The sequence below is a fragment of the Triturus cristatus genome, chromosome 7 (genome assembly GCF_964204655.1).
Source record: "Triturus cristatus chromosome 7, aTriCri1.1, whole genome shotgun sequence".
Classification (NCBI taxonomy): domain Eukaryota; kingdom Metazoa; phylum Chordata; class Amphibia; order Caudata; family Salamandridae; genus Triturus; species Triturus cristatus.
Window position 1 is genome coordinate 544791658 of NC_140590.1, and position 26335 is coordinate 544817992.

General features: G+C 43.4%; 1 protein-coding gene across 3 annotated transcripts in view; it reads right to left on the reverse strand.

The window, feature by feature from the left end:
- Positions 1 to 26335, reverse strand: part of LOC146810068 (uncharacterized) — a 431592-nt gene that overhangs the window by 3109 nt on the left and 402148 nt on the right. For all 3 annotated transcript variants that reach the window (XM_085616978.1, XM_085616980.1, XM_085616979.1), the window contains one exon: positions 18536 to 18618. In XM_085616978.1, coding sequence (XP_085473104.1) covers positions 18536 to 18618 — 83 coding nt within the window. The remainder of the gene's footprint in view (positions 1 to 18535; positions 18619 to 26335) is intronic.

Genomic DNA, 26335 nt, shown 5'->3' on the forward strand with positions numbered 1-26335 from the left:
CGGTGCGTCCATTAGGGCGCTGGGGCGTTGCCGCACTACACACGCATCGCCCCGCTGCCAGTATCACCTAAATTAACTTAAAGTTAATTTAATGACACTGACAGCGCTCAAATAATTAATCTGGGCTGGCCGGTCACTGAGGCAGTCAGGCTCTGAAGGGGGTGGGGCACGCACTGGCAGCAGGTTTGACTGACTGACAGTGAACAACATGCAAGGTCAGTGGTGGTGGTCTAGCGGCGCAGCAGCAAGAGTGCGCATATTCGGTTTTGGGATTATCATTTTTATGAACAGACCGAACATGCGCACTAGCTGCACATTAGGAGCCCGAGGGTTGTTTCATGCCGCAGCCTCCGGTCTCCTATTGGGCGGGGAGTATCCCTGCTCAAGCCAATCCTGGCGCTGCTGGAGCAGCGTTTGGATTGGCTGAGAGGCATGCGTTTTACCAAAGCCAGGCCTCTCCGGACTCAGTCAACTGCCCTGAGCATTGGGTGCCGCATTTGGACAGGTTTAAATGCGTCTATGCTCCCGGCCATTTTTACTTCCTGTATCGGTTCGGTGTGTTGTCGCCGTTTGATTTCTCAGGTAAGCTGTCAGCACAATAGTCGTTTATTTTTTTTTTTAGGGAATAGTCAAGCTGTTAAGCGGCCGGTTATTGAAGGACATTATTATGTTTTGCAGCATTTCAAGCACGTTATTATTGAGGCGCAGACGATTGAAGTACCTTACATTGGGTGGTTTGCTACAGAACAGGAAACCCACGGGCCGTGATTATAGCGGACTCTCGGCAGCAATTTTTGTGTCATACGCAGTTGCTCCCGTTCGATTTTACAGGTAAACTGCCAGTATCTGTGAGTTCTGCAGGGATTATTAGAATCGCTAGTACCTGTCAGCCTTTTCAGGGATTAGTCAAGCCGTCAGCCGGCTGGTTGTTTACGGACATTATCATGTTTTGCAGTTTATCGAGTACGTTATTATTGAAGAGCAGATCATTGAAGAACTTCACACTGGGTGTTTCGCCAGGTATTTATGGAATACGATTGTTGTTGATGCGCACACGCATATTTCGCATTGGTGCAGTTTCGTTTTTTAAAGACCGATTCCATGCATGTAGGTTGTTGTTTGGAATTCATCTACGGCGGGCACCGGACAGAGTGTACATCATTACGAAATGTGAGTCATGGTTCGCAGTTTTGATATTCTTTTGGGTGAGTTGGTGGTTGGACGCTGTCACAAATCACACCTATTGGTGAAGGGTTTCTTATCAAAACGTGTTTTTATCTCTAAATTATTTGGTGTTTGCAGACACCATATTGTAACATCTCAGTACGTGGTCATGTTGTTATAATTGACAAAGTACATTGAGAATTGTTTACTCCCTGTATCCATGGCAGAGATGCGTGCTGTAATTTAAAATAAACTTTTAGCACCAGCTGTGCTCCTTATCATTTTGATTCATCTAGTTTATAATCTATTCATTATCACTCAAAGTTTTAGCTCGGTGCTACAGAAGATCATTAATCATGAATATAATTTAATGACTGCGGGGCCATGTCCCACTAACTACACCTTTGTTTGCCTCAAATGCTAATCACTCCTCTGCAGCATTAATAAGGGGCTCTGGTTATCAAATGTGATAATAATGTGTGGTCTTGTTAAAATGCGTTTAAAGTGCAGTAGATTATAAAATTACAAGGCAAACACAAGGTGATTCAATGCACTTAAAACATTGATGCTGGCATTGGCTAATAACTTTTTCTATAATTACTCACATATTTTCTATATATTGTGTGTCAAAGGAATAGAGTAACATGTAACCATGTTAATACAAACTCTTAATGGAGAGAAATAACTTAAGGATTAGTTTTACAGGATATCTATAAATAAATAAATATGTGAGGTACCCAGCATTATTTAGCTAATTCATACAAAATCTCTATATTGATGTAATTGCTACACTTTCCCAATTGCTTTAACATTCTTGCTTTCTGAAATATCCTTGAAAATGCACCATTTGGCCGCTCTTTTTTTCAAAATTTTCGAAATGCTCGGGCTCGCTCGCCACAGTGCTGAATATATTATGGACATTCAAGGAGAAGTGACACCTCGGATTGACTTCCATTATCTCAGACTGCGAATGGCTCATGGACAGAGACATTCACTGATGTTATTTCCATAGACAAAAAAACTACACAAAGAGATGTTCCGGAGTCCACACACTCAGTGAGAAATTATTCAAGTATTTAGGACTACTAGTGAAGATCCTATGATGGAGAGTTTCTCTACCTATTCTAAGTACTCCTGCTAAAAAGAAACCATATCGTTCTATTCAAGTCTACAAATTATATGCAATGTTTTTTTTTTAAATTTGACTGCAAGCATATTTTGTGTTATATGCTTGCAATAGTAAATTAAAAAAAATACCATTGCACCAAATTCCCAAGGCCAGACCTAGCAGCTTTGCCAATGCTTGGTAAAATATGTACAGTGGCCATTTAGTGTTAGGGTAGTGGTTTCCGTGCATATAGGCCTAGCTTCTTTGCAGTTATAGCCAAAGTACAACAAAAAATTAGGCTGTATGGCACCACTGTCGTTCACTGCAGCACTAGTCAGTGCTGGAGCTCATTACCGTTATTTTGACCACATGCAGTTGCAGTCCGTAGCTTTTAATGCCATATTGTTTTATTTTTATTTTGACATACTGTTAATCAGATATTTTAACCATTTAACAGTATAGCCTGAGGTAACACACATAGACTTAACTAATGGTCAGTGTTGCTCAGGATTTTTGCTCTGTTACTGGGAGCATGTGATCTAAATCTAACGAAGGAGATCTGCACACCCAATTCTCTTGCCTGGATCTGGAGAAAATGGCAAATATATGCATTCCTGCCCTTTGTCATTATTACTTTTTTGCTATTCCGAAATATATATATATACGCGTCTGGTTCTTTGTGCAAGTTGGAAGCTGAGCACTTTGCTTACTGCCACGACCATTGGTGGAAGTGCTGTCAACACCTACAGGTGTGACTTCCTTAGTGGGGACACTTTGGTTTTGTTTGTATAGCGGTTTATAGAGTATTACAGTGGCAGCGAGACACACTTGGGTAGATGGAACGTCAGGAGCAGGCGCACGGACTGCAACACCCATAATGCCAAGCCTGCGTACGCCCATTGGGGCAGGACTGAGCAATCCAATAAAAATGTTCCAAAATGCTTTGATGCCTGTTACTTTTCTTGCATGCCACTGAAGAAGGGCTACGGCTTGAAACGCGCCTGGTTCTTTGTGCAAGTTGGAACCTGAGAACTTTGCTTACTGCCACGACCATTGGTGGAAGTGCTGTCAACCCCTACAGGTGTGACTTCTGACTTCCTTAGTGGGGGCACTTTGGTTTTGTGTGTGTGTATGTATATATATATATATATATATATATATATATATATATACACATATACACACACACATAAAACTGAGTAGCAGGAAGCTACTCTGTTATAGTTAGGGTTGGCAGAGATAGGAATTCCTCTGATTTTTAACCATTAACAACTTAGCGCCTGTTTGACGAATCGCCACGAAAACCTGCAACCCTATTAATTTTTCTACATTGACGAATGATGCAAAGTTTCACTGTGAGTGGTAGTAGTCAAAGGGGTGCAAATATAAATGGGTGTCCTAAAACTAATTTTGACACAATGCATTTGCCACAGACTTTGTACTCACACGTAGCGGCCAAACTCCCAGTTTGATTTGCATGAAATTTGGCTGGATTGTACATCATGGAGTACTGATGATCCTTGGGGGACTAAATGTAAGTAGGATAAGTATAAGGTATTTAAGTTGTAAGGCATTTAAACTTAGTGATATCTCTTGTCACAGTAGTTTCGCAAACTTTTGCAGTAGTTCGCAAAACTACTGCGGTACATGGCAATCACAAGGCATTATGTGATTGGGTTATGACCACCTTCACAACAATTAAATGCAGCCATGTTGTTTTCACTACACTAGGGTTGTGGTCTGTGTTACTCCCTTAGATATAGGTAAGTATTAGGTCTGATATGTTTTACCTACCTATACCATGTTATTATACTAGGCATCAGACTGTATCTAGAAACCTTTCAGCGGCCAGTGGCAATGCTTTGGATTTACCTCATGGACTGGGGAGACCGCCGAACCACCGCATCTCGCAGCTGTGAACCCACCATTTGTTTGGACCGTGACTGCACGAGGGAGCGTCTCACACTGAGGTGATGCTCCGGGGATTGAGCTGTGTCCTGCGGGGGGGTGAATGTTCCAAGTCACCCGCTTTTTCCACAAAGATCTGGGTGCAAGGTGAGAGGAGGCAGTCATCACCCACTTGGGGGAGTACCTACGATGTATAACTGCCTCTTTTGGAAACTTGGAGTGCCAAGTTTTCATGACGCTCCCTAGTACCTGCCTGAAGGCTTCACCCAATCGTAGCGAGGCTAACAGATTTTAAATAAAAGGTGGACTTTTCAAGCATCTCCGAATCTTTTGGGCATTTGAAAAAGTCATTCGACGAAACGCGTCATGCCTGGAATGCTGAATAAAGCGTATTTTTGACTTGCTGGACTGGTACGGCTCGTTCTTTTCCTTAGGAGGGGAACTTGGTTTGGATATATATATATATATACACATATACACACACATAAAACTGAGTAGCAGGAAGCTACTCTGTTATAGTTAGGGTTGGCAGAGATAGGAATTCCTCTGATTTTTAACCATTAACAACTTAGCGCCTGTTTGACGAATCGCCACGAAAACCTGCAACCCTATTAATTTTTCTACATTGACGAATGATGCAAAGTTTCACTGTGAGTGGTAGTAGTCAAAGGGGTGCAAATATAAATGGGTGTCCTAAAACTAATTTTGACACAATGCATTTGCCACAGACTTTGTACTCACACGTAGCGGCCAAACTCCCAGTTTGATTTGCATGAAATTTGGCTGGATTGTACATCATGGAGTACTGATGATCCTTGGGGGACTAAATGTAAGTAGGATAAGTATAAGGTATTTAAGTTGTAAGGCATTTAAACTTAGTGATATCTCTTGTCACAGTAGTTTCGCAAACTTTTGCAGTAGTTCGCAAAACTACTGCGGTACATGGCAATCACAAGGCATTATGTGATTGGGTTATGACCACCTTCACAACAATTAAATGCAGCCATGTTGTTTTCACTACACTAGGGTTGTGGTCTGTGTTACTCCCTTAGATATAGGTAAGTATTAGGTCTGATATGTTTTACCTACCTATACCATGTTATTATACTAGGCATCAGACTGTATCTAGAAACCTTTCAGCAATGCCTCTGCGTGCTGGAAGGTGACACCTTGCAGCTCCGCACCGATGTGTTCCACTCTGGAAAAAAAATGCGGGGCCTGTATAGGTGTCACTCTAGTGCTCTGACGTCAGTTGCTTTCAAGACTGTCTGCGCCCCCAGACACAACAGTGTAGAGATTCCTAGACTTGAGATTTTATGAGTCCAACCACAGAATGCAGAGGATGGGAGGAATCTGTGGCTAGGTAGTCGTTACCAGAAAAAGTATTAGCAAAGGTAAGTAACTTGTACTTCTGATAGAGACTTCTAGTCGCCAGTTACTCACCTCTTGAATAGATGCCAGAGCAGTACATAAGGAGAGGAGAGCTGTGGATGGACTCCTACCAGGAAGTCCAGCAGAACTGAGCAGGCAAAATACCCTTCTCAGATGACTTGGCTATCCAGAAAATTGCGCTTCATGAATGTATGGAGGGGCACTGACATAGCTGCCTGGCAGATTTCTAGGCCAGGGACTACACATACTAATGCAGTACTAGCAGCTTTGGTCCTTGTGGAATGGGCACGCAGTCCATCCAGTGCGTAGTAGATCTTAATGCAGAGTACGATCCAGTGTGAGATAACATGCTTCTCCACAACTATGCCTTTTTTCCCTTCGGAGAGCCCACGAAGAGTTGATCGTACCCCCAGTGGTTCTTGGTGCAATTGATGTAGAAGCTTGGAGGTCCAAGTGAAGGACCCTTCTTAGAGGGGTGAGGGGGAGCACAGAATGTCAACAGTGATGGATTGGCCAATGTGGATCAGCGTCACAACTTTAGGGAGAAAGGATGCCTTAATACATAGAACGAGCTTGTTGGAGAAGAAGGTGGTGTATGGTAGATGAACATACAAAGCCTGAAGCCCACTCACAAGCCATGCTGAAGGAACACAGTTTTGATCACGAGGAGCAGTAAAGGACAACTGTGCAGTGGCACGAATGGAGTACAGATCAGATATGTAGAACAAGATTGAGATCCCATTGGGGCATCACAAACGAAGGGGAAATATATGTTGCAGCCCTTTTAAAAAATGCATTACAACAGGTGATTTAAATAAAGAGGGCTGATTGAGAATCATAAGAAGGTGGAGAGGACTGTAAGATAACGTTTCACTATGCCCAGAGCAAGGCGTTGCTCGGTGAGGGACAGAACAAACAATAAAACATTAGACAGTTTGGCCTGGAGGGGGTCAATCTGGCGTGTGCCGCTCCAAACCGTAAATATGTCCCAACATCAGACATATACAGTATTTGTCAAGGGTCACGTGGCTGCCATAATGACATCAACCACATGTGGAGGAAGGTTGAGGGTGTTCAGGTGATGCCGCTGAATCTCCATGCATTAATGTGGAGGTTGCAATGGCTGGGGTGGAGAACCAGACCGTTCTGGGGCGACATCCCTTGCACACAAAAAAAGTGGTCTCTGAGAGACGAGAGAAGCTCTGGATCCACACATGAAAAGAATGGAACTGATATTAGAATGGAAATAGTGCTTAATGGGCCCTGCACATCATTTTCGGAGCAGATGAGGTCAGTGCCCAGCTGCAAGGCAACACCTTCCGGCATGCAGAAGCTTTGCCAAAATGTTTCCAGATCCAGTCGGATTCCTGGGGAATATTAAAAAAATTAGGAATCTGCGGCTTGAAGATTCTATCAGAAACAGGATACTGATTAAGCTACAAAGGTATGTTTATTGGTTGACATCTTTTAATAATATATACAAATTATTAGGGATGTATTGGCCAAGTTGCCACATACAATGTATGTTTTTAGGTCTCGCCTGACCCAGCGCATACGCTGGTCTGGCGAGACTTATTGAGAGGGCTCCAAAAAGTGCTACCAGGCCAGCCTAGAGCTGCAGTGCATGTGCGCGGGTGCGCGCGCTTTACCTCGATTACTTTCACTTTCGCGGCCGTACGGCCGCTTTGATGTTTGCTCGCGATCACTTTCGCGGCCGCTTGGCATAGCCAATAGGTCTCGCTTTTGGGACCTTATAAGTATTTAGTTATGCAACTGTTGCATGGCTAAACACTTATAAGGTTCCAAAGGCGAGACCTATTGGCTATGCCAATGCTTGTTATTATATCTTGGTGGGGAAGGTGGTATCGATTCTTTTTCTTTCAAAAACATATTTTGTAAGTAGAAATCTAAGATATGAGAGAACTCTCTTGTTTCTACTTCGCTCCTCTATTCTAACATATTATGATAGGAGGCATTTCCATGATGAACGAGCAATAGCAGAATCCAAAATGCATTGAAAGTATTGTGATAATCAAATACTAAAATATGTATACTATATAAATAACTGAGGATTTACATCTTGTGGAATTGGTAGAATATAGCATCAAGTCTACATCTGCAATTAAAAAAAGATGTTCGAGGTTTGTTTGAAATATGAATTTCATTAACGAATTGATTTAAAACTGAAAACATATTTTACTTTTTATGAAACTGATTAGCACGTGTCCCTGTGATCGCTGTAAGCATACCACAAAAGGTACATCATACTATGCATATGTTAATGTTTTACACTGACGGCATAGTTGGTGTAAGCCTGGACGAATATCACACATTTTTGATAACAAATCAATTGAAACGCAAAAACATTTAATGAAATGCTGCAGGAACTGGTGTCTGGACAATGCAGACAAGACCGCTTCCAAAGTCCCACCTGGCCAGATGAATTATCTCCTCCATCTGTAATTACTTTGGTTTGTAATGGAAATATATTCTATTTTATGCTTAGGCACATTCCACTGCAGCCAAGTGGCATCGGTGGTATTTATAAGGAAGGGTAGCTCTGAGGACCAATTCAAAAACATTTAATCAGAAACACAATGCTTGATGTTATTCCTGGAGCAATGCACGATTTTACAAAGCCATCTTCATATTTTTCTTGCTGTGTTCTCCTTCAACATGTTTGGATTGGAGAGACGAGGACATATTACTAAGCTACAGATACATTTAAAGTCATGCTGCTACTCCGATTCTGTGATTCTCTATTCCCAACATCCTTCCAACTACCCCTCTACCATCGGGTAAAACAATCACACCAGCTGGCTGCATTTCTAAAGCAGGAAATGGTAATAATGCAGACACGTTAGGAGAGGAAGGAAGGAGCAGGCGTAAGGAGTGAGCCATTATACTACAGGACACATGAATAACACTACCGGGGCAAAGATCTGAATGTAACAGCTTTAAGAGCCGTGTCCATTTCTGTCCGAAGGGTTTCCACAACTTTGAGAACAGTACATCCCCTACAATATACAAGTAATAAATGCCAATACCCCTTTCGCCAAACGAGTCTCTAGATCTTCTTTGCCACCTAATCTCGGTGTAAGGAATTGTTTTCCCAATATGCGCTAGTATAAATCCCAAACTGCACTTAGACTCACACTTCTGACATAGTTTAGCAGGGAATGCCATTGCAACCCTGGTAACGTGTAGTATAGGTATACATTTGGGAGCTGTGTTATGCAGATAGTTCCCAAAGTGACCAGCGCTGGACCGAAGGGCACTTCTCAGTGCCTTAGCCACATTACCAAGGATTATAACATGACTAAAGGCTCCCCCGCTCTCCAACTCCGTCTTTATCCATTGTGGCACATTAACAATTGTAGGCTCAGGTTGGCTATTCCTCAACAGTGACCTCAGTTCTGCCCAATTATAGTGCTTAAAAATGTTCTACACATTATCTAGGAAGACAGCAGGATGGCCACCACTTGCTCCTATATAAATCATATACAAATCAGCTCACTTTTGTAGTCTGTCCCCCCTAGATCTCCCAGACTGTGAGAGCGCACTTTTTAAAATCACATTGAGCGCAAACTTCACCTTCACTGGCCTCATCATCTACCGACCTCCTGGCCCATTAAAAATCTTTAGAGAAGCCCTGATAAACACTGTCACAGCTCTAGCTCTGCAGACCGCCAAGTTTAATATTATAGGAGATCTGAACCTCCACCTAGAGCTACAAGAATCCCCGGAGATTCTCAGCTTCTTAGGGGACCTGGCAGCTTGCCAGCTGACTCAATTGGCCCCTAGTGCTACGCACAGAGTGGGACATCTCCTTGACCCTATATTTTCTAACCTAGAGTCACTGGAAGTTCTTTCACCGCTTCCTATGATCTGGACAGATCATTTCCTCATTCTAATGCGGTTAACGATAGCTGGACCCAAGTCCCAGCCTAACCAACATCCCTCACTAAAACGGCCCTGGCATAAATTGAATCAAGCTGACCTCCTTACAGCTTTGAGCGCAAAGCCTCTGGTAAAATCTAACAACATGGAAGAGGCTGACGCGCTCTTTGAAAGGTGGATAACCCAAGCCTTAGACACTTGCATTCCCCTCAAACTCACTCACTCCAAAAGTACCCGGGCCAACGCCTGGTTTAATGAAGACCTGACCCTTGCCAGAAAAAACGGTAACATTTTGGAAAGATCCTGGAGGAGATCATATGACCCCCAGGCTAAAAGACTATATAGAGCGACTATTAAATCCTACCATAAGCTGGTGCGCAAAACCAGAGCAGCTCATTACTCTAGCTTGATCACCACACGCACCAATCGTAGCAAAACTACATTCTCTCTACTGAAGGATTTGATCTCCTCCCCAGCGGAATCGGGCAATATTATTTCCTCCAACCAACACTGTGATGAGCAGGCGACCTTCTTCCTGAAGAAGGTCGACGATATCTACCAAAAGTTCGGTCATGGTACATCCTCCAGTGTCTGTGGGAAGAATGTTCACGTAGGCCCTGAGACTGTCCTTCTCGCATCACATCCCTCTATCCCCCTTAATGAGCTAGAGAGACTAACAGTCAAAATCAAATCAGGATCTCCAGACGACCCCCTTAAACCAGACACTTTCAGGAAAATTCAACAAGGTCTTCTACCTGAATGTCTGGAGCTACTTAATCTATCCCTTTCTACAGCGGTAATGCCTAAGTCATGGAAGCATGCTAAAGTAGTTCCTTTACTCAAAAAACCAACACTTGACATCTCTAAACCGGAAAACTACCGCCCGATTTCACTGCTCCCTTTTCTTTCCAAAATCCTGGAAGCACACGTGAACTCTACGCTAACGCACTTCTTAGAAACCAACCATATACTCGAGAATTCACAGAACGGTTTCAAACCACGGTATAGTACAGAGTCGGCTCTATTGGCTGTGGTAGAACAAGTCAAATCCGTGCTAGATGCCGGCAGTACATCAGCACTGGTGCTGCTGGATCTAAGTGCGGCATTTGACACAGTCTCCCACGAAATCCTGCTCCTCCGTTTGGAGGAGATAAGAATTGGAAATAAAGCTTTATTGTGGTTCTCCTCCATCTTGGCCGACAGGACGATCCAAGTGACCGCTCCCCCTTTCTCCTCCCATGTCCACCCTCTCCGCTGTGGGGTTCCCCAGGGCTCTTCATTGAGCCCTACGCTCTTCAATATATATATATATATATATATATATATATATGAGACCTTTGGCACAGATGGCCGAAGCACGAGGAATCTCCCTGGTGTCATACGCCGACGACACCCAACTGGTGATCGCCTTGTCCAATAATCCCAATCAAGACAAAATAAAATTTAAGGAAGATATCTCTGCTATCGCAGAATGGATGACAGCTAACTGTCTGCATTTGAACTTCACCAAATCGGAGATTCTCCTGGTTGGCAGAGAATCCCATCTCTGGACGAATGAATGGTGGCCTCTGGCACTTTGTGACCCCCCTGATCCTAAACCTGTGGTGAAAAATTTGGGCTTCATACTTGATAAAGATCTTAATCTTGAAATGCATGCCAAATCAGTGGACGGGAAGTGTTTCAGAACTACTGCGTGGCCTCAGACCGATTTTGGGTCTTTTTGATGCCCAAACACGCCAGTTGATTATTCAAGTCTCTATCCTGGCCCGCCTGGACTAGTGCAATGTGCTTCTTCTCGGCTCTAATAAATCCGTGCTTAATAGATTGCATCGGGTCCAGAATGCGGCAGTACGCGCCATCTTTGCCCTCCCTAAATTCAGCCATGCCTCTAATCTAATCTAATCTCCTCCGTCTACACTGATTGGGAAGAGGTGCGGTGCAGTGGCCAGGGCGACTGACACCAGACGCTGGGGATCACGGTTCGATCCCCGGCACCGGCGGCAGGTCAGCCCAGCACCATGTGACTCTGGGCCAGTGGCGTAGCTAGGGGGGGGCGAGGGGGGCGGACCGCCCCAGGCGGCACTGGTTTGGGAGCGGCTGCCGCGCGGCACTGGCAGCCCGTTGCGGCAGCCTTTCTAATTTATTTGGGGACACTCACTGTCTGACACTTTGTCAGTCAGTGTCCCCAGTCCCCAAATAAATTATAAAGGCTGCCGCAACGGTCCGCCAGTGCCGCGCGGCCGTTTGCAGGGTAAGCACATTAGACCCCCCCCCCTCCTTCTGTCCCGCCCCTCCCGCGCCCTGTCTCATAATGTAAACAAAGGGTCTTTGCAAGGCATCCGGGCGCTAAAATTTACGTCGTGCGTGAGCTCGCTGTCGCTGCAGTGCGTCGCCCGCACTTGAGGACCACAATGGGCCGTAACCTTCTGACACCCCCAGTTTGTTGTCAGACACGCGGCGTTTTTAACACCCCATCAGCCCTCTTCTTACCCCCTCAACTCCGTCTAACCCCTCGCTGTCAGCCTGTCACACAGCAACAACACCCCCGCTCCATCGGGACTGGGCTAACCTGCACGATCCGGGTGAGTTGGGGGGAGGAGTGAATATATTTTCGTAAGAATTCAGTCACTCCTCTGGCGTAATGAGCCAGGGACTGACTTGGGAACCGAACACGAAAATGCTGTACCAGAGCATACGTGCATTTAAATCACGTGTAACTGTACACGAGCATCGTTACCTCTATATGCACATGTACGTATACACATAAGTACTTGAGCATATGTACATTTTAATCAAGTGTACCTGTGCTCACTCGCACCTATGCAACACTGTATGCACGTAAGTACTGGAGCTTCTGTGCATTTAAATCACTTGTGCCTGTAGTTATGGTAATGCTCAGTTCTGTGTATGTTTTCCTGTACATGTAACCTATGGACTAACATCTATAGAGTGACATGCCTGTGTACCTCTACATATTTGTGCTGTCCCATGTGCATGCGCATACGAGGAGACGTACATAAGAACTTGTGCTAACATACATTCTATTGTGCAATTCTGCGGCCATGTACCTGTGCATACTTACTATGGGATGTGCATATGTACCCATACCGAACATATGAACTTGGTACATGTATATATGCACATAAGTTCTCCCACCAGTGTGCATTTGATCCTGTGAAGTGCCCCTGCATCGGCAGTTTTGTGCCTAAATGCCGGCGCATATGTTCCTGTATACCAATGTACGCATATAGCTTTATACATACAGATAAGCACCTGTATATGTTAACTGTAGAGGTGGACCTGAAGAACAGCCCTTAGTTATCTGCTACTGTGCATTAGTATATCTGTAAGATGAACCTTTACCTGTACGTGTCTAGTAAGCTCGTTATTGTGCACATGTGAATGTTTGCACGAGTAAGTGTTACAGGTTCTGTCCAGATCTGTACCTGTGCACGCTATTTAATCGGACTAAACTTTACCCAGCACTTCCTTACGCACTAAACCCATTCCAAAGGGCCGCGCGCCTCTCTACATACGCCCATATGAACGTGCACCTGTACATATTTATCTGTACTTATATATGTGTGCATCTGTGCACGTGCCACTTTACAGCGCTAACGTAACTGTAGCCACGTGCACGTGTTGTTCGTCCTGTGTACATTTTTATGCTCTCGGCACAGCTTTAAAGTTGCGTCGACGGCACTCAGTGGCGTAGCTAGGGGGGGGGGGGGGGGTGAGGGGGGCGGACCGCCCCAGGAGGCACTGTTTTGGGAGCGGCTGCCGCGCGGCCTGTTGCGGCGGCCTTTATAATTTATTTGGGGACACTCACTGTCTGACACTTTGTCAGTCAGTGTCCCCAGTCCCCAAATAAATTATAAAGGCTGCCGCAACGGTCCGCCAGTGCCGCGCGGCCGTTTGCAGTGCAAGCACATTAGACCCCTTCTCCTTCTGTCCCGCCCCTCCCGCGCCCTGTCTCATAATGTTAAGCACAGGGTCTTCTGAGACGCCACCCCAGGCTGGCTGCAAGGCATCCTTCACGCGGCATTATGGGCGCTAATCTTTACATTGTGCGTGCGTCAGCTCGCTGTCGCTGCAGTGCGTCGCCCGCACTTGAGGACCACAATTGGCCGTTACCTTCTGACACCCCCAGTTTGTTGTCAGGTGCACTGATCTATGTATCCCCCTCATGTGCATCACTACTTCATGCACTGCCACTTCCTCTCATAAAGCGCCTAGAAGCAATTACGTTTAGCAGTCTGTGCTAGACAAGATAAACATAAACGTGCGCCGCCTATCATGGCAGTGATGCAAGCGATGTGCATTTCTTAAAAAGTGGAACCAAAGAGGAAGGTGTTGTTTACCAAGAATGTTGTGTCATCACAGGGGACCACAAGTCCCGTGTTAAAAAATAAAATACAACTTGACCCATGACCTCAGGCCTACCTATGGCTTACTCGAGTGAGGCAGGCCTTCTGAGTCACCGGCGAACCTGTGCAGAAGTATAGGAGCTGTCTAAGCTTCTCTTGTCGGCACCTGCACTTGGGATCCGATGCACAGCTGCCACAAGATGTCATTCATCTTCAGGAGTCAGTACGAGTGCCGGTATGTTTTAAAGCAAACACTTCTGTGCAGTGCCATATGTATTTTTTAGACTACTTTTTCAGCCTGCTGCATAACACGCACTGGTGCAAGTACTCTTAGATAGCGCGGGCTTTTTAATGCTCACTCTTTCAAAAAGTATATATTTGAAATAAAACTGCCTACAGCGGAGTTGTGACCCCTAGACTATGTGTACTTTAATCAAACTTTTCTCCTGAGGCTTGCACGCACCCCCATGCTTAATTGTGTCTCAATGTTAATTGCTTAGACTAGCAATGCAACGTAGCTTCAGATTATTAATAAATAACAGGTGGCGACGCACACCCTGCTGTTATCAGCGAATTGATTTTTATCAAATTGCTCAGTGTGTCCTTTTGAGATAAATTACAGTCTTCAGAGGGGTTGGGACCTCTAAGCTAAGCGTGTACCCTTCCATTTCCAGTGCTTTGCAGCCGTTTTAAAATCTTCTTACAGTTTCTTCGTTGCTCAGATGGGTGTAATTTCTGATATTTATGTTACCTTTGTTTTTATTGCTTGATTTTCCTTGCAAAAAAAGTGTCACTCATAATTACGCTGATATTATAAAAATGTCACACTTAGCAATCTGAAACCTTGGCAGCTATGCTTCCTTTATGTCCGGCCTGCTGCTGTTAGCTGTACTTCCGGTGCCAGCTGCGCCCCTCCACATGCACAAACCATGAACTGAACATTGCAGGCATTGCCCTGTAGAAACATAGACATGGCCGCCGGTTGTACAGTAGGGTGTCGGAGAACATTCCATAAAGTATAGAACCCTGCTAATGCTGGTAATTTCTACGTTTTTATTTCTTTATTTGAAATTTTATACCACACGCAGACGACGTTAAAGTACTCTACAGTGTTTTATTTTTACAAAAAAAATGTGAGAAATGATTCCAAATAATAAACATACATATTTACAAAGAAATGTTCAGTATGATGTTAGAGCATTTTGCAATTTGTAGGTACATATTTTGAGAAATGCATCCAAGTCATATAAATCCATGTTAGCAAAGACGTGTTGTCTTATAATGAACGTTAAGTCGTCAGTTTGTTCTTCACGCTACAATATTTGATTTAAGAATGACACTGCATATGTGGCGGTGCAGGTGCTGGAGAGAGCTGCAATTAAATGTCACAAACGTTAGTGTTAGGTGTTATGAGGCATGAATATGGAGTTTTATTGGATAAATAAAAAATCCATATTCTGGGTGCTGTAATTGAGATGGAGTAAGGGCCTAGTTTGGAGTTTGGCCGATGGGATACTCAGACACAAATGTATTACAGGTGCATGGTAGCCTATAGCCTTTGTATACAGAGCACAGGATATGTGCCACTGTGTGGCAGAGTATTCCATTCACCAATCTCTAAATAAGGCCATATGATTTTTTAATGTCGAATTTCAGAGCTACAAGCATCAGTGCTTCTTTGTTTCTGGGGTTTCTGTTTTGCCCAGTGACGTATAATTGCTGATGCTAGGTAGGTTGGTGAAGGGCTTTGAAGGTTATGCACACTGTCCTGAGTATGCAGTGTTTCTCTACTGGGAGCGAGCTCAGACATTCTCTAACTGATGAGCTGTGGTCTGCCCTTTTCCATGTTTGCAGTAAGCCTTGCTGCTGAGATAAATAATAATGTTGAGGAAGCCAGGCTTGATAGGCCAGTGAGTAGGGCAGTTTCACATACCTACCTGGTGACATCTAGAGAATGGACTAAGGTTTGCAGATCTTGTTTTTAACATAAGGCACCACAGCATGCACAAATCTTGCACTGAAACGAGATCTGCTATTCTCGAGTTAGAGCACGAGATAGGGGTTGCCTTAAAGCTGGTATTAGTGTTTGAGTTGGAGTGACAGTCAATATTAGTGTTAGAAAGAATTAGGTTACAACTAGGATGAGGGTGATGGTTAGATGAATGGGATAGGGGTGGAACGAGGACTGGAGTTATTAGCATCGCTTGGATTAACAATAGGTTTAGAGATACATGTATGATTATGCTTAGATTGCGGGTTAGTTTTAAGGTTTGGCTGAACATAAGTGTTTCGATTGGGTCTTACCGCAGGTTTGTGGTTAGGGTTTGTGTTCTAGGTTTAGAGTTACAGTTAAAGTAATTGAGCCAACAATTGTGCAAGGAGGAATCCAGACTGCTTAACACCCAGCCTTAGCACAGAGGCCAGCAATTTACAAATAAACATAGAATTCAAGCTCTGAAAACTATAAAGGGCCTACCACAGCAGGCTTCTTTTTTGGCCACTCTGGTGAGACACTAAAAACACACACAACATGCACCCTTCTTTAAAAATGCAAATGAGTAAAATATCTGGTTACCACATTATCAGGCCAATACCTGCCTTAATAATGTCCAGAGGGCTTGTGACACATTCATATGGGAGGGGGACTAGAATTTCGTTGAGTCAGAGAAGGTAATAAGCAAGAGAAACAGGATTGGGAACACCCAGTGGTGCTCGAACAATTTTCAGAGTGGCGTCGCTGCCATCAGTGCTTCATCACTGAACTCACAATGTTGAACATATATCATTAAAGCATGGTGTGTTCGCGCAGTGTCATTTATAGACAGCACAATCTCCAGTGAAGTAGTCACTTAACTTGCGAAGGCATACAATTTTACAGATAAAACTAATGTAGCGCACAAACAGTGTGTGGAAATCGGGTGTCAATCAATCAAACAAACAGGATTTGCATAGCGCTACATATCACCTGTGAGGGTATCTAGGCACTTGAGTGTGGGGGCGGTGCTGCTGATTAGGGAGGTTAATCGAATAACCATGTTTTTAGGCCCTTCCTGAAATCCTGCAGGGTGGCAGTCTGTGTTCTCCTTTGTACTGCCGGTCACCAGTGTATTTAACTGTGTAGCCTTGGACAGTGTCATGTATGTGCATGTAACTTGCATGATCGAGGTAACTATTAGCGGCGATACTACATGTCTCTCGGTCCTTTTTCCCCAGCACCCCTCATCCCCCTCTCCAGGGGCGGCAATCTGAGGGATAGCCCCGGGCGCCACAAGCTCTAGCTACGCCTCTGCTCTGGGCAATAGCTTGCTTAATCTTCCCGACGGCCCCTAGCGCAGGGATGCCTACGGGTAGCTGTGTGCTTTACAAAAAATACTGGATTTACACTGGCTACCCATCGAACAGCGTGTTTGCTTTAGGACGCTTTGCATCACACACAAGATACTGACAGGAATCGCCCCAGACATTCTAGGCGATCTGTGCCCTCTGTACACCCCATCGCGTGCACGGAGTTCGGCGAAACAGTGTCTTGCACGTATCCCTTGTATACGTAGAATTAGATCGGGTGGCCGCTCTTTCAGACGTCTCGCCCCCGCTCTTTGGAATTCTCTTCCCCTACACATTCGCAGTAACCCCGACCATCAGGCCTTCAGACGTATTGTGAAGACCTGGCTCTTTTCTCAGGTCTAACCCCTTGATTCTGTCACCTGCCTAGTCTTCCTCCAGCGCTGCGACGCCTCTTTGCCGAGGCAGCCATGCGCTTTATAAATCTTTTAATCTAATCTAATCTCCTCCTGGCTAGAGGAGATTATAATGTTTTCCCTTTTCATTGCTTCCTAGAGTCCCCACATAACTTCCTTTCATCTTCCGAAATAGCTTTGGACCGCATATAGATACGACGTTAAGAACATCAGACAAAGTGACAGACAAAAAACAGCAGCTTGATGTGGAGAGTCGAGCCACAACTATCATTATTACTGTTGAGTGCAGCACTGGTAAATCAAAAATGTTGATGTATTAATACTGCTGTAAGCATTAGTCTCTCCTGGAATTATTAAAATGTTTTATTAATGTATTATTTTACTGTACACTGCACCTTGTTCCTCTACTAAATACCATCTTCCTGTTCAATTTTTCATGCATCCTTATGAGGAAAATTCCACCTCCTATCTTTTTCTTTTGCCTAGCTTCTGTATCTTCCATTTCTTTTGTGAGTGCATAACCTAAACACACGTTGGTTTCACTTTCCAGTCCAAATCTACTCTTGGCTTGCCCTAAACATTGCTTTTTCTCTTGTTTTTGAGCCTAGTTTTTATTTCTGACACGTGTTTGATACATGCCTCTTCTCTACCATCCTTACACTGTCTCTTCAGATACTTTACCTGCAGGACTGCAAGCCACTGTTGAATGTGGCAGCCATTTTTTCAAAGTTTTGCTTTCTTAATTTTTCAATTTGGAAATGCAGCAGCTTTCTTTTGCAAGGCACACATTTTCTTGATTTCTTTGGATCCGCAACCTTTTGCTATTTAATTTCTTTACAATACTTTTTTGTTACAAATTTGTGGTTTTACAACTTTTTATGAAAACCTCTTTCACACTGTACATCTTTGATACCCCACTAGTTTGCATTATCTCTATACAAGAAACAGACACAAGTACACAATTCAGAGCATAAAATCTTTTGTTTTATAATACTTACGCAGCACAAAGTGCAAACATATTTGCTTTGTCCAGGCGTCGTCCGACGCTTGAGATCTCTGGATAGGAGTGACGAAACAACATCTAGAGTTTAAAAATGAGAAGCAATTTTAGGGAGAACCCCTGGAATTGCACGTTTGATCTTAAGTGTTATTATCTTCAGTCCATAGTGCATTATGCCATGATGGAAATCCAGTCCCCCCCCCGCCCCCCCCCCCTTCCCTGCTACTTGGAATATCTTTGGACACTTTTTATTAAAACTTTGCATCACTAAGTTCATGATTATGAAAGGCCTGATGTTTTCCAATGTCTGAGTACTTACTGGGTGCATAAAGTTTGCATGACCACTTGAACTGCGGCAGGTAAAACCTGCCACAATTTAACAGAGGAAATTTGGTATACAGGTTGTAATATATGCCATTTATCGTGTCCTCCTCGAGGACACTTGTAATGAGGGATTTAAATGACACTATACATCATCAGTTCCATCTCTAGTTCCCATTAAGACAGTTCAGTAATCACTAAATATAGATCAGCCTACATGTGTAAACTGATAATACTGCTAAGTCTTGTCTAAAACTACTTTGCATCACCTTCTTTGTTTATAGGATTTCTGCACTTCTTTAGCTGCCCTTTCTTTAGGGGATCACTCAAATTTCCAGCAGTGCAGTTGGCTCCAATATCTTTTCCATGGATTTATGTATAACACTGAGAAGTCACAGCCGAGATCTTCAATAGTCAATGCCTGATCTGCTTGAACATAGCAACAAGCATCAGCCTTAGTATTTACACATGGCGGGAGATTTAAAATCAGGGTAATTCAGCTAACCACTGTTTACTCTTGTATAAGGAGATTTTAATTAATTCAGGGTAATTCAGCTAACCACTGTTTTCTCCTATATAAACAGCTGACTTTGCAATGATTATTTAAATCAGTATAGCACCATTCATAATGCATGAGCCAGGGTTACTTAACTAAGGGTCCAACTATGGAAGCCTAAGAGCCACAATCGAGTACAGCTTCTCAAATTACACACTGAAAGTGACTTGAGATACTCAGTTAGGTGACCTAGAAGGTCACATTGTTCTGTGAGAGTCAAATGGGACTGCATACTGATCTTGTTTTTACACGGGTGGTTAGTAAGCACACTCACCCGTACTGAGGAGCAGTTACATTACCAATGCGCAGTGCATGTTGTCCTCCTTTTTAACAATAACAAAGGCCAAGTCTCTCTCTACACATTTCCTTGTTTATGTCAGCAGTTTCTTTTTATTACACTGTAATTCTGGTCTTCCTGAATGCAGCTTTGCTTTCCCACCTGAAGTCTGCTGAAGCCATACCATCACATCATCTGTGCTTGCAGCTACAGGTACGCTAGTGCCTTCTTGATTCTGCTTCCACTTGGAATCCTTTTAAAGACACACGATAAGAGCAGAATGCAGCTAAATATGCAGTAATAAAACTAAAGGGGATTATATGTTAGGGAGCAACTTAACTTTGACATGCAATATATTGGAAGACAAGATGTGCTGAGCTGTGACTTGACATGTGTGCACAAATCTTTAGGAAATTCAATGTGAAGTGTACCTTCAAAATTTCATTATCAACGCGTCATTAACCAGATGCTAATCGTTATCAAAAATATTTTTATTTATTCAACAATTTTATCTTTTTCTTAAAAATCAATACACATACATTATATACCTATACAAAAGCTCATATTTAGTTAATTGTATACCACATGATTGATATATTTCTATAATGGTTGTCACTAGATCCTTTCAGACATACTCCTACATTCATCCACTGCCTATCTTATCATTGATTTGATACCGATATGATACATACATTTTAAGCAGTTTTTATACTTTCGGCAAACAATGGATTGTTCATTATATTCATTGCAAGTTGCTTCTAGTCATTGCTAAGAATATTTAAAAACTTTCTTCATATGGGGTATGTTATAATTTTGTTAAGGATTTAGTATCACCAATTCGGGTATGGCCTCTATTTCAGTCGAGAAGAACATTAATTATAATCAAGGCTGTAATAAGTTGTATCCTACGCACGTTTCGGCTTTGAGCCTTCATCAGGAAGCCTTGTTTGGTATGAATCCTAAAAACATGTGAAAAAACATCTGGGTTACCAATTATTTGTCCTACTTATATATATCCTTAACTACGAATTAAAAAACATGGTGTGCCACAGAAAAAAGAGGAATATAGTGTACGTTCCTCAACCAAATGTGAATAAAGGAAAATAGAGCCCAATTATAGCCCATGTCGTGCTCACCAAAACAATCCAAGAAAGATATGTGAACTGAAAAGTTTTTAGAGTGCCAGATTCAAGCATACATTATTGTTGCAACGTCATCCTGTGCCCTGGGCACCCCCAACATTTTGCTGACTGATGCTGGTGGTAACTGACTCTGGGCTCTGCCTAACCAGGCCCAGGGCCAGTGCTATGCTGAAAGAAACACATTAGAATACAGTTAAAACACCTACATACACTAGGGTACACAATGGTATGGTGGGGTACCCCCTGTGATTGGCATGCCCTACCCTATAAGCCCCTAGTATATAATAGGGCAGGGGTATTGAAACTAACTAGAAGTCCCTAGTACCCTGGGGCATGGCAGTTTAAAGGCCAGCAGCTATTTTTGCACTTGCATGTGTGCACTGCTGAAGCCCGAGGTCAGTTTAAAAGCAGCACTGGGTGCCAGGACTGCTTTTAAAAAGTAAATTGTGCCTAAACTCTACGTTGGCGTTTAGGGCACTTAAAAATGGATAACCTACAATGTTGTGGCATATTAGGGACCCCAGGATCTCCCCTAGGTATCCAAGGGATGGGGGGGTCAGGTATTTATAAGGTACACCCTTATAAAATGAGTTTATATATGCCTGGGTAAAGTGAAATTTCACATTTCACTCCCCACATTGTGGTACAGTGTTACTCAAACTCGACTTTGATGCTAGGAGCACTGTAGAGGGAGAGTCTGCAATCCTTCTACAGATTGAGAACACCTAAAGTCTCCCCTAGTTGCACATGGGGTGGGGTTCCTGTAGATATAAGGCAAGTACTTATAAAATATGTTTTTGTAAGTCCCAGTGCTGGAAAAATGGCCCAAGTCATTTTTCCCATTGCAAATCCCCTGTTACATAGGTTAACATGGTAGGCAGTTATTGATGAATAACTGTGGATAGGAGAGGGATAGAAATGCCATTCAAAGACTTCCCAGAATGGTATTAATAAATCCAACAATATCATATTGTTGAATGTCTCCTAAAGTGTACATACAAGAAGTTATAAGACTTTCCTGTTTGTAAGTCCAAATTCAGCCTTCCAGTGGTCTGCCCTGATTGGTCAAGAGTTAAGTGGATTAGCCAGGCTGCCTTGAAGAGGTGATAAAGAGCCCCTGGGGTTAACCAGCTCTGCTGGCATGGCAGTGTGCTGTTCCATAGGAATGCCAGGCCAGGGGAGGAGTCTTAAACTATGCTCTTCAAAGGGGAGAGTAGAGACCATTGTCATTTACAGCTCAGAACTTCCCACCTTAGGCAGATGGTAGGATTAAGGAAGGTATGAGCAGATGCAAGGGGGAGAGTCTAAGTAAATTAGCCATCCTAGGGGTGTGTTTAGCCAGCTCTTACCTCCTTGCTGGAAATATCAGCCATTATGGATTTGGAAGAATTGATGCACTCTGGGACAAAATAATGCCACACTACAGGATGTGATCATAACTTTGAGGAGTTACCCTGCTCCCATTGGTCAGAAGTGACCTCCTGCATGACCTAGAGAACTTGGAATAAGTATCTGAGAGGGATAGAGCCCTCCAGATCTGCTGCTTGAAACTTACTGAAGCAAGAAGTGCCCTGCTGTGAAGTTTTGCTGTGCAAAGATTTCTAAGGCCTGACCTCTGAAAACTGCACCATCTGAAACTACAGCCCTGTGCATTATTTTGCTGAAAAAGAACAAAAGAGTGGACTCCCTGAAAGCTACAGGTTAAAAGAGCTCAAATGGAACATCACCAACTAAATCTACACCTTGGAGAACCATCAGTGGATTTGTAAGGGTTTTGTACCAGTGGATTGTGGGAACTGACGTCCTCAACTTTCAAGGACCATCCTAGAGCTTCCAGGCCCTTGGAATAAGTTTGAGACACTTTGGGACCCATTGAGAAACTGCAGGAAGAAGTTCAATAAGTTTGGAGAGCTTTGGAGCAACTTTGAAAAAAAGCTCCATAGAGGGACCGACTCAACCTGGTCAGCGAGGCCGCCTGCCTTCAACCGAGAGCCGGCCAAGCCATCCAGGTTCGTCCCGCTAAAAGCTCCATGGGTCCAACTTCCAGAGTTTGGGGACTAGAAGAAAACTGAAGCCGGCGAACCCTCACCGGATCCGGCTACATGAGGAGCATCGAGAGACCCCACGAGGAAAAGCTCCAGAAAAGTTTTTAAGTCCGCTCGTAGAAAAGGTGACCGGAAGCAACCGCGAGAGCCAAGCCGCCTGCCTTCCATCGCGTGTCGGCCTGGGTTCCTGGGTTGTCCCGCTGAAGCAATCTTGAAATATTTTCTAAGTCCACTCCAGGGAAGTTGACCAGGACCTCGTCACAAGTCAAGCCGGTGAACCCTCACCAGATCCGGACTGGCTGGGAGCTTTGAGGACCCTCGTGAAGAAAAGTTCCAGAAAAGTTTTTAAGTTTGAAGGTAAAAACTGAGACCGGGACATGCCAGGAGCTGTAGCCACTCAGGGCTCCATCGGGCCCAGCCTGAAACTTTGACTTTGCCCCGGTCTATCGCGAGCAGGTATCACAGTATGGTGCTATAATCTTCTAAGTGCTATATTTTATTAAATCTTTGAAAATTCATATATCCGGTTCCCTACATTGGATTTTTGTCGTTTTGGTGTAATTTAAAAGATTCAAATATTTCCTATTTTTATAAATTGGTGTTGGATTTTATTATGTGTTGTGTCTTAATTATTTACTGAAATGTTGTTTTTAAATGCTTCACATACCTGTCTGAAGTTAAGCCCGTCTGCTCGCAGCCACGTTACCAAGCGTTGAGCATAAGAATAAGACCTATGCTGAGTCCTATCGTGTTAGTGGCCTTATTGCCAGTGGCAGACCTACATTTGCCCCTACCAATAACCCACTTTCCAACAATTATCCATTCAAAAAGACTGTTAAAAAGAAGGAAAGAGATACAGAATAGGGCTTCATGGCTCCCAGGTATTGTGTGCAGCATGCGTCTTAGTTGTAACACACTATTACCATATGACTGTCAGTTGAACTTATGATCTTTAGGAAGATATGTGACTCGTTGATGTTCTAAAACTGTCTATGGGACCTGACAGAAGAAAGATGGCTTAGTAGTGACTAGATGCATCCGATGCTAAACAAATGTGGGCTCAAATTGAAGGGATTACCGGTAAAAAGAATGTAAAAATTGCATCTATCACAGAAGGTGGTACAAGATTAAGTCCCCTACAGAGAGAGGCAAATGCATGATATTCGCGACTGCATTGTATATTTTCTGGTGGAGATCGTCTTAGGTTCTCCTAATTTAAGTTTTCACGTAAACAGTGTGAAAGTCTGAGTTTCACTTTTGTAAAGGCCCAATGGCTATATGGACTAACCAAGTGATAGCTACTGATGTGCAGGTGGTTCTTACCCGATTTTATCGTCCCTCATGCTGCGAAGGTGTGATGCGAATATCGCACCGGAAAAGTCGCGGGTGCTCCGGTGTTTCGGGATCCCTTTCCCTACCCGTGCTCCACGTAGGCAGTGTTTTGGGCAAATGCAACCGCGTTCAACACGCGGGGTGCGTATGTCCTAAGCGTCCGCCTACAACATAGTACCGTCTAGTGATCGAATGGCGTGCACATGCCGTTAGAGAAAGGTGTGTTATTTGAAACAAAGACGAATGCCCTGATTGGCTGGGTGGTGTGGGTAGGGCCATAGTGATGTTTTCATGTCTTTGGATTTGATGGCGTACGATGGCAGCCATCTTCACATGGTGTATGGCAGCCATCTTCACATGGTGTTTAGATTAGGTGACCTTTGACATCTCGAAGTATGTGGGTATTCTGCAGGGCTAGGAGCATATGGCATATCCTTAAAATGTACATATTTATAACATTGATATCTACGGTGAAGAGATTATTTTATTTTGGTATGTTTCCGTACAAAGGGTATAAACAATGTATGTTCCAATGTTGCTAAATAATAACAACGCCTAAAATCTATGCTTCTTTTTAAAAAGAGAGCCGTGCAAGATGAACATCTATGCATAGTAATTCGAGCATGTTGCGATCTAAGGCTACTGTAAGATCAAGTACTGTCTTTAGATGTGATGGTGTAAGATGGCCGCCATCTTACCATGGTGTTCAAAGGTTACGTAGCCTTTGAAATCTCGAAGTGGATAACTGTTCTGGAGGGCTATGAGTGACTACTAGTCACAACTATTTGTTACGAATACTATTCAACATACCAATATGGCCAAACTACAAACCTTCGGATTTTCAGACAAAGATTTTGCCTCTCTGGTGGGAGAAATAGCTCGAGGGGGAAACTTAACTAACTGCCACGATAGCAAGTGAAGATATACAAAAATGAACAGCTTGTAGGAAAAAAATTAAACGGATAGAGCTGCATGGGCATTTCATGCTCGAATATTTAATAGCAGGGGTAATCCCACAAGGGCTTCGAGTAAAGAACATACCGGGTCTATTTGTACAAATAATGAAATTTCTCGAACGCTTGTCTCTGATAGTGAACAGATGTTCCAGAGATCTCATAATCTTAATAGGTGAAACAGCTAAGGAGCTAGTTCAAACCCTCTTAGGAAGTACAAGAGCTTGAGACAAAGATTAAGAACAGTCAGGCTCTCGACGAAGCCAAAAAGAAACTGGAGGAGGTAGAGAAGGACTTCGCCTCCTACAATGATTACTTACTGAAGAGGAAAACAGAAAAACTTTAAAAAGATGTTAGATTTGCCAGCCAAAAGAAAATATATCTGTATTTAGCCGATAATTAGTACCAACAGGAGTCTAGCTACTTGGAATTACATAACCCCACATACAATCAACCACCCAAAAAGATCACCACCTTCTCCGACACCTCAGACTCAGGAGAAGAATATATTAACACCTATGACCATGGCCCAGGCCGGAATATGTCCGGAGGAGCCAGGGAAGATCCTCCCCTTTTTTTAGCCAGGCGAGGGAACCAAAAGAACTGATGGCGTACGAGATATCAACCAAGGTTCCGAGGGAATTACCAACAACCTCAGAACTAGTACCAGCAAGGACAGAACCAGTACCTGTTGACCAGACATGGCCAATATTGGCGAGATTACCAAATACCTATTTTTAATCTCAGCAATCAAACGACAGATCTGTTCACTGAATCCCTCCATAAAAAAGGTTTATCCTTTATCCTCCATACCAGAGCTAATAAATTTGAAATCTTCCAAGACTTAATGACCTTTTATAGGAAAATCGTGCTTCGAGTCTTCTTTAAAGGCCATCAAAAGTTGTGATAAGGGTAGAGGGATAGTCCTACTGGACACTGACCAATATGTCCTCAAAATGCAGGACATGTTACAAAATAGGGAGCGCTATATACCGATTAAAATTGACCCCACTAAGCGTGTCAAAAAACGAATCCTAGATATAACCACACAGGCGCTGACAGAAAACTAGATTTGTGAGAAGGAATGGGAATATCTCAATGTTGAAAAACTCAAAATGGCCGCAATTTATGGAGTTCTGAAAATCCATAAACACAGCACGGATCCACCCTAC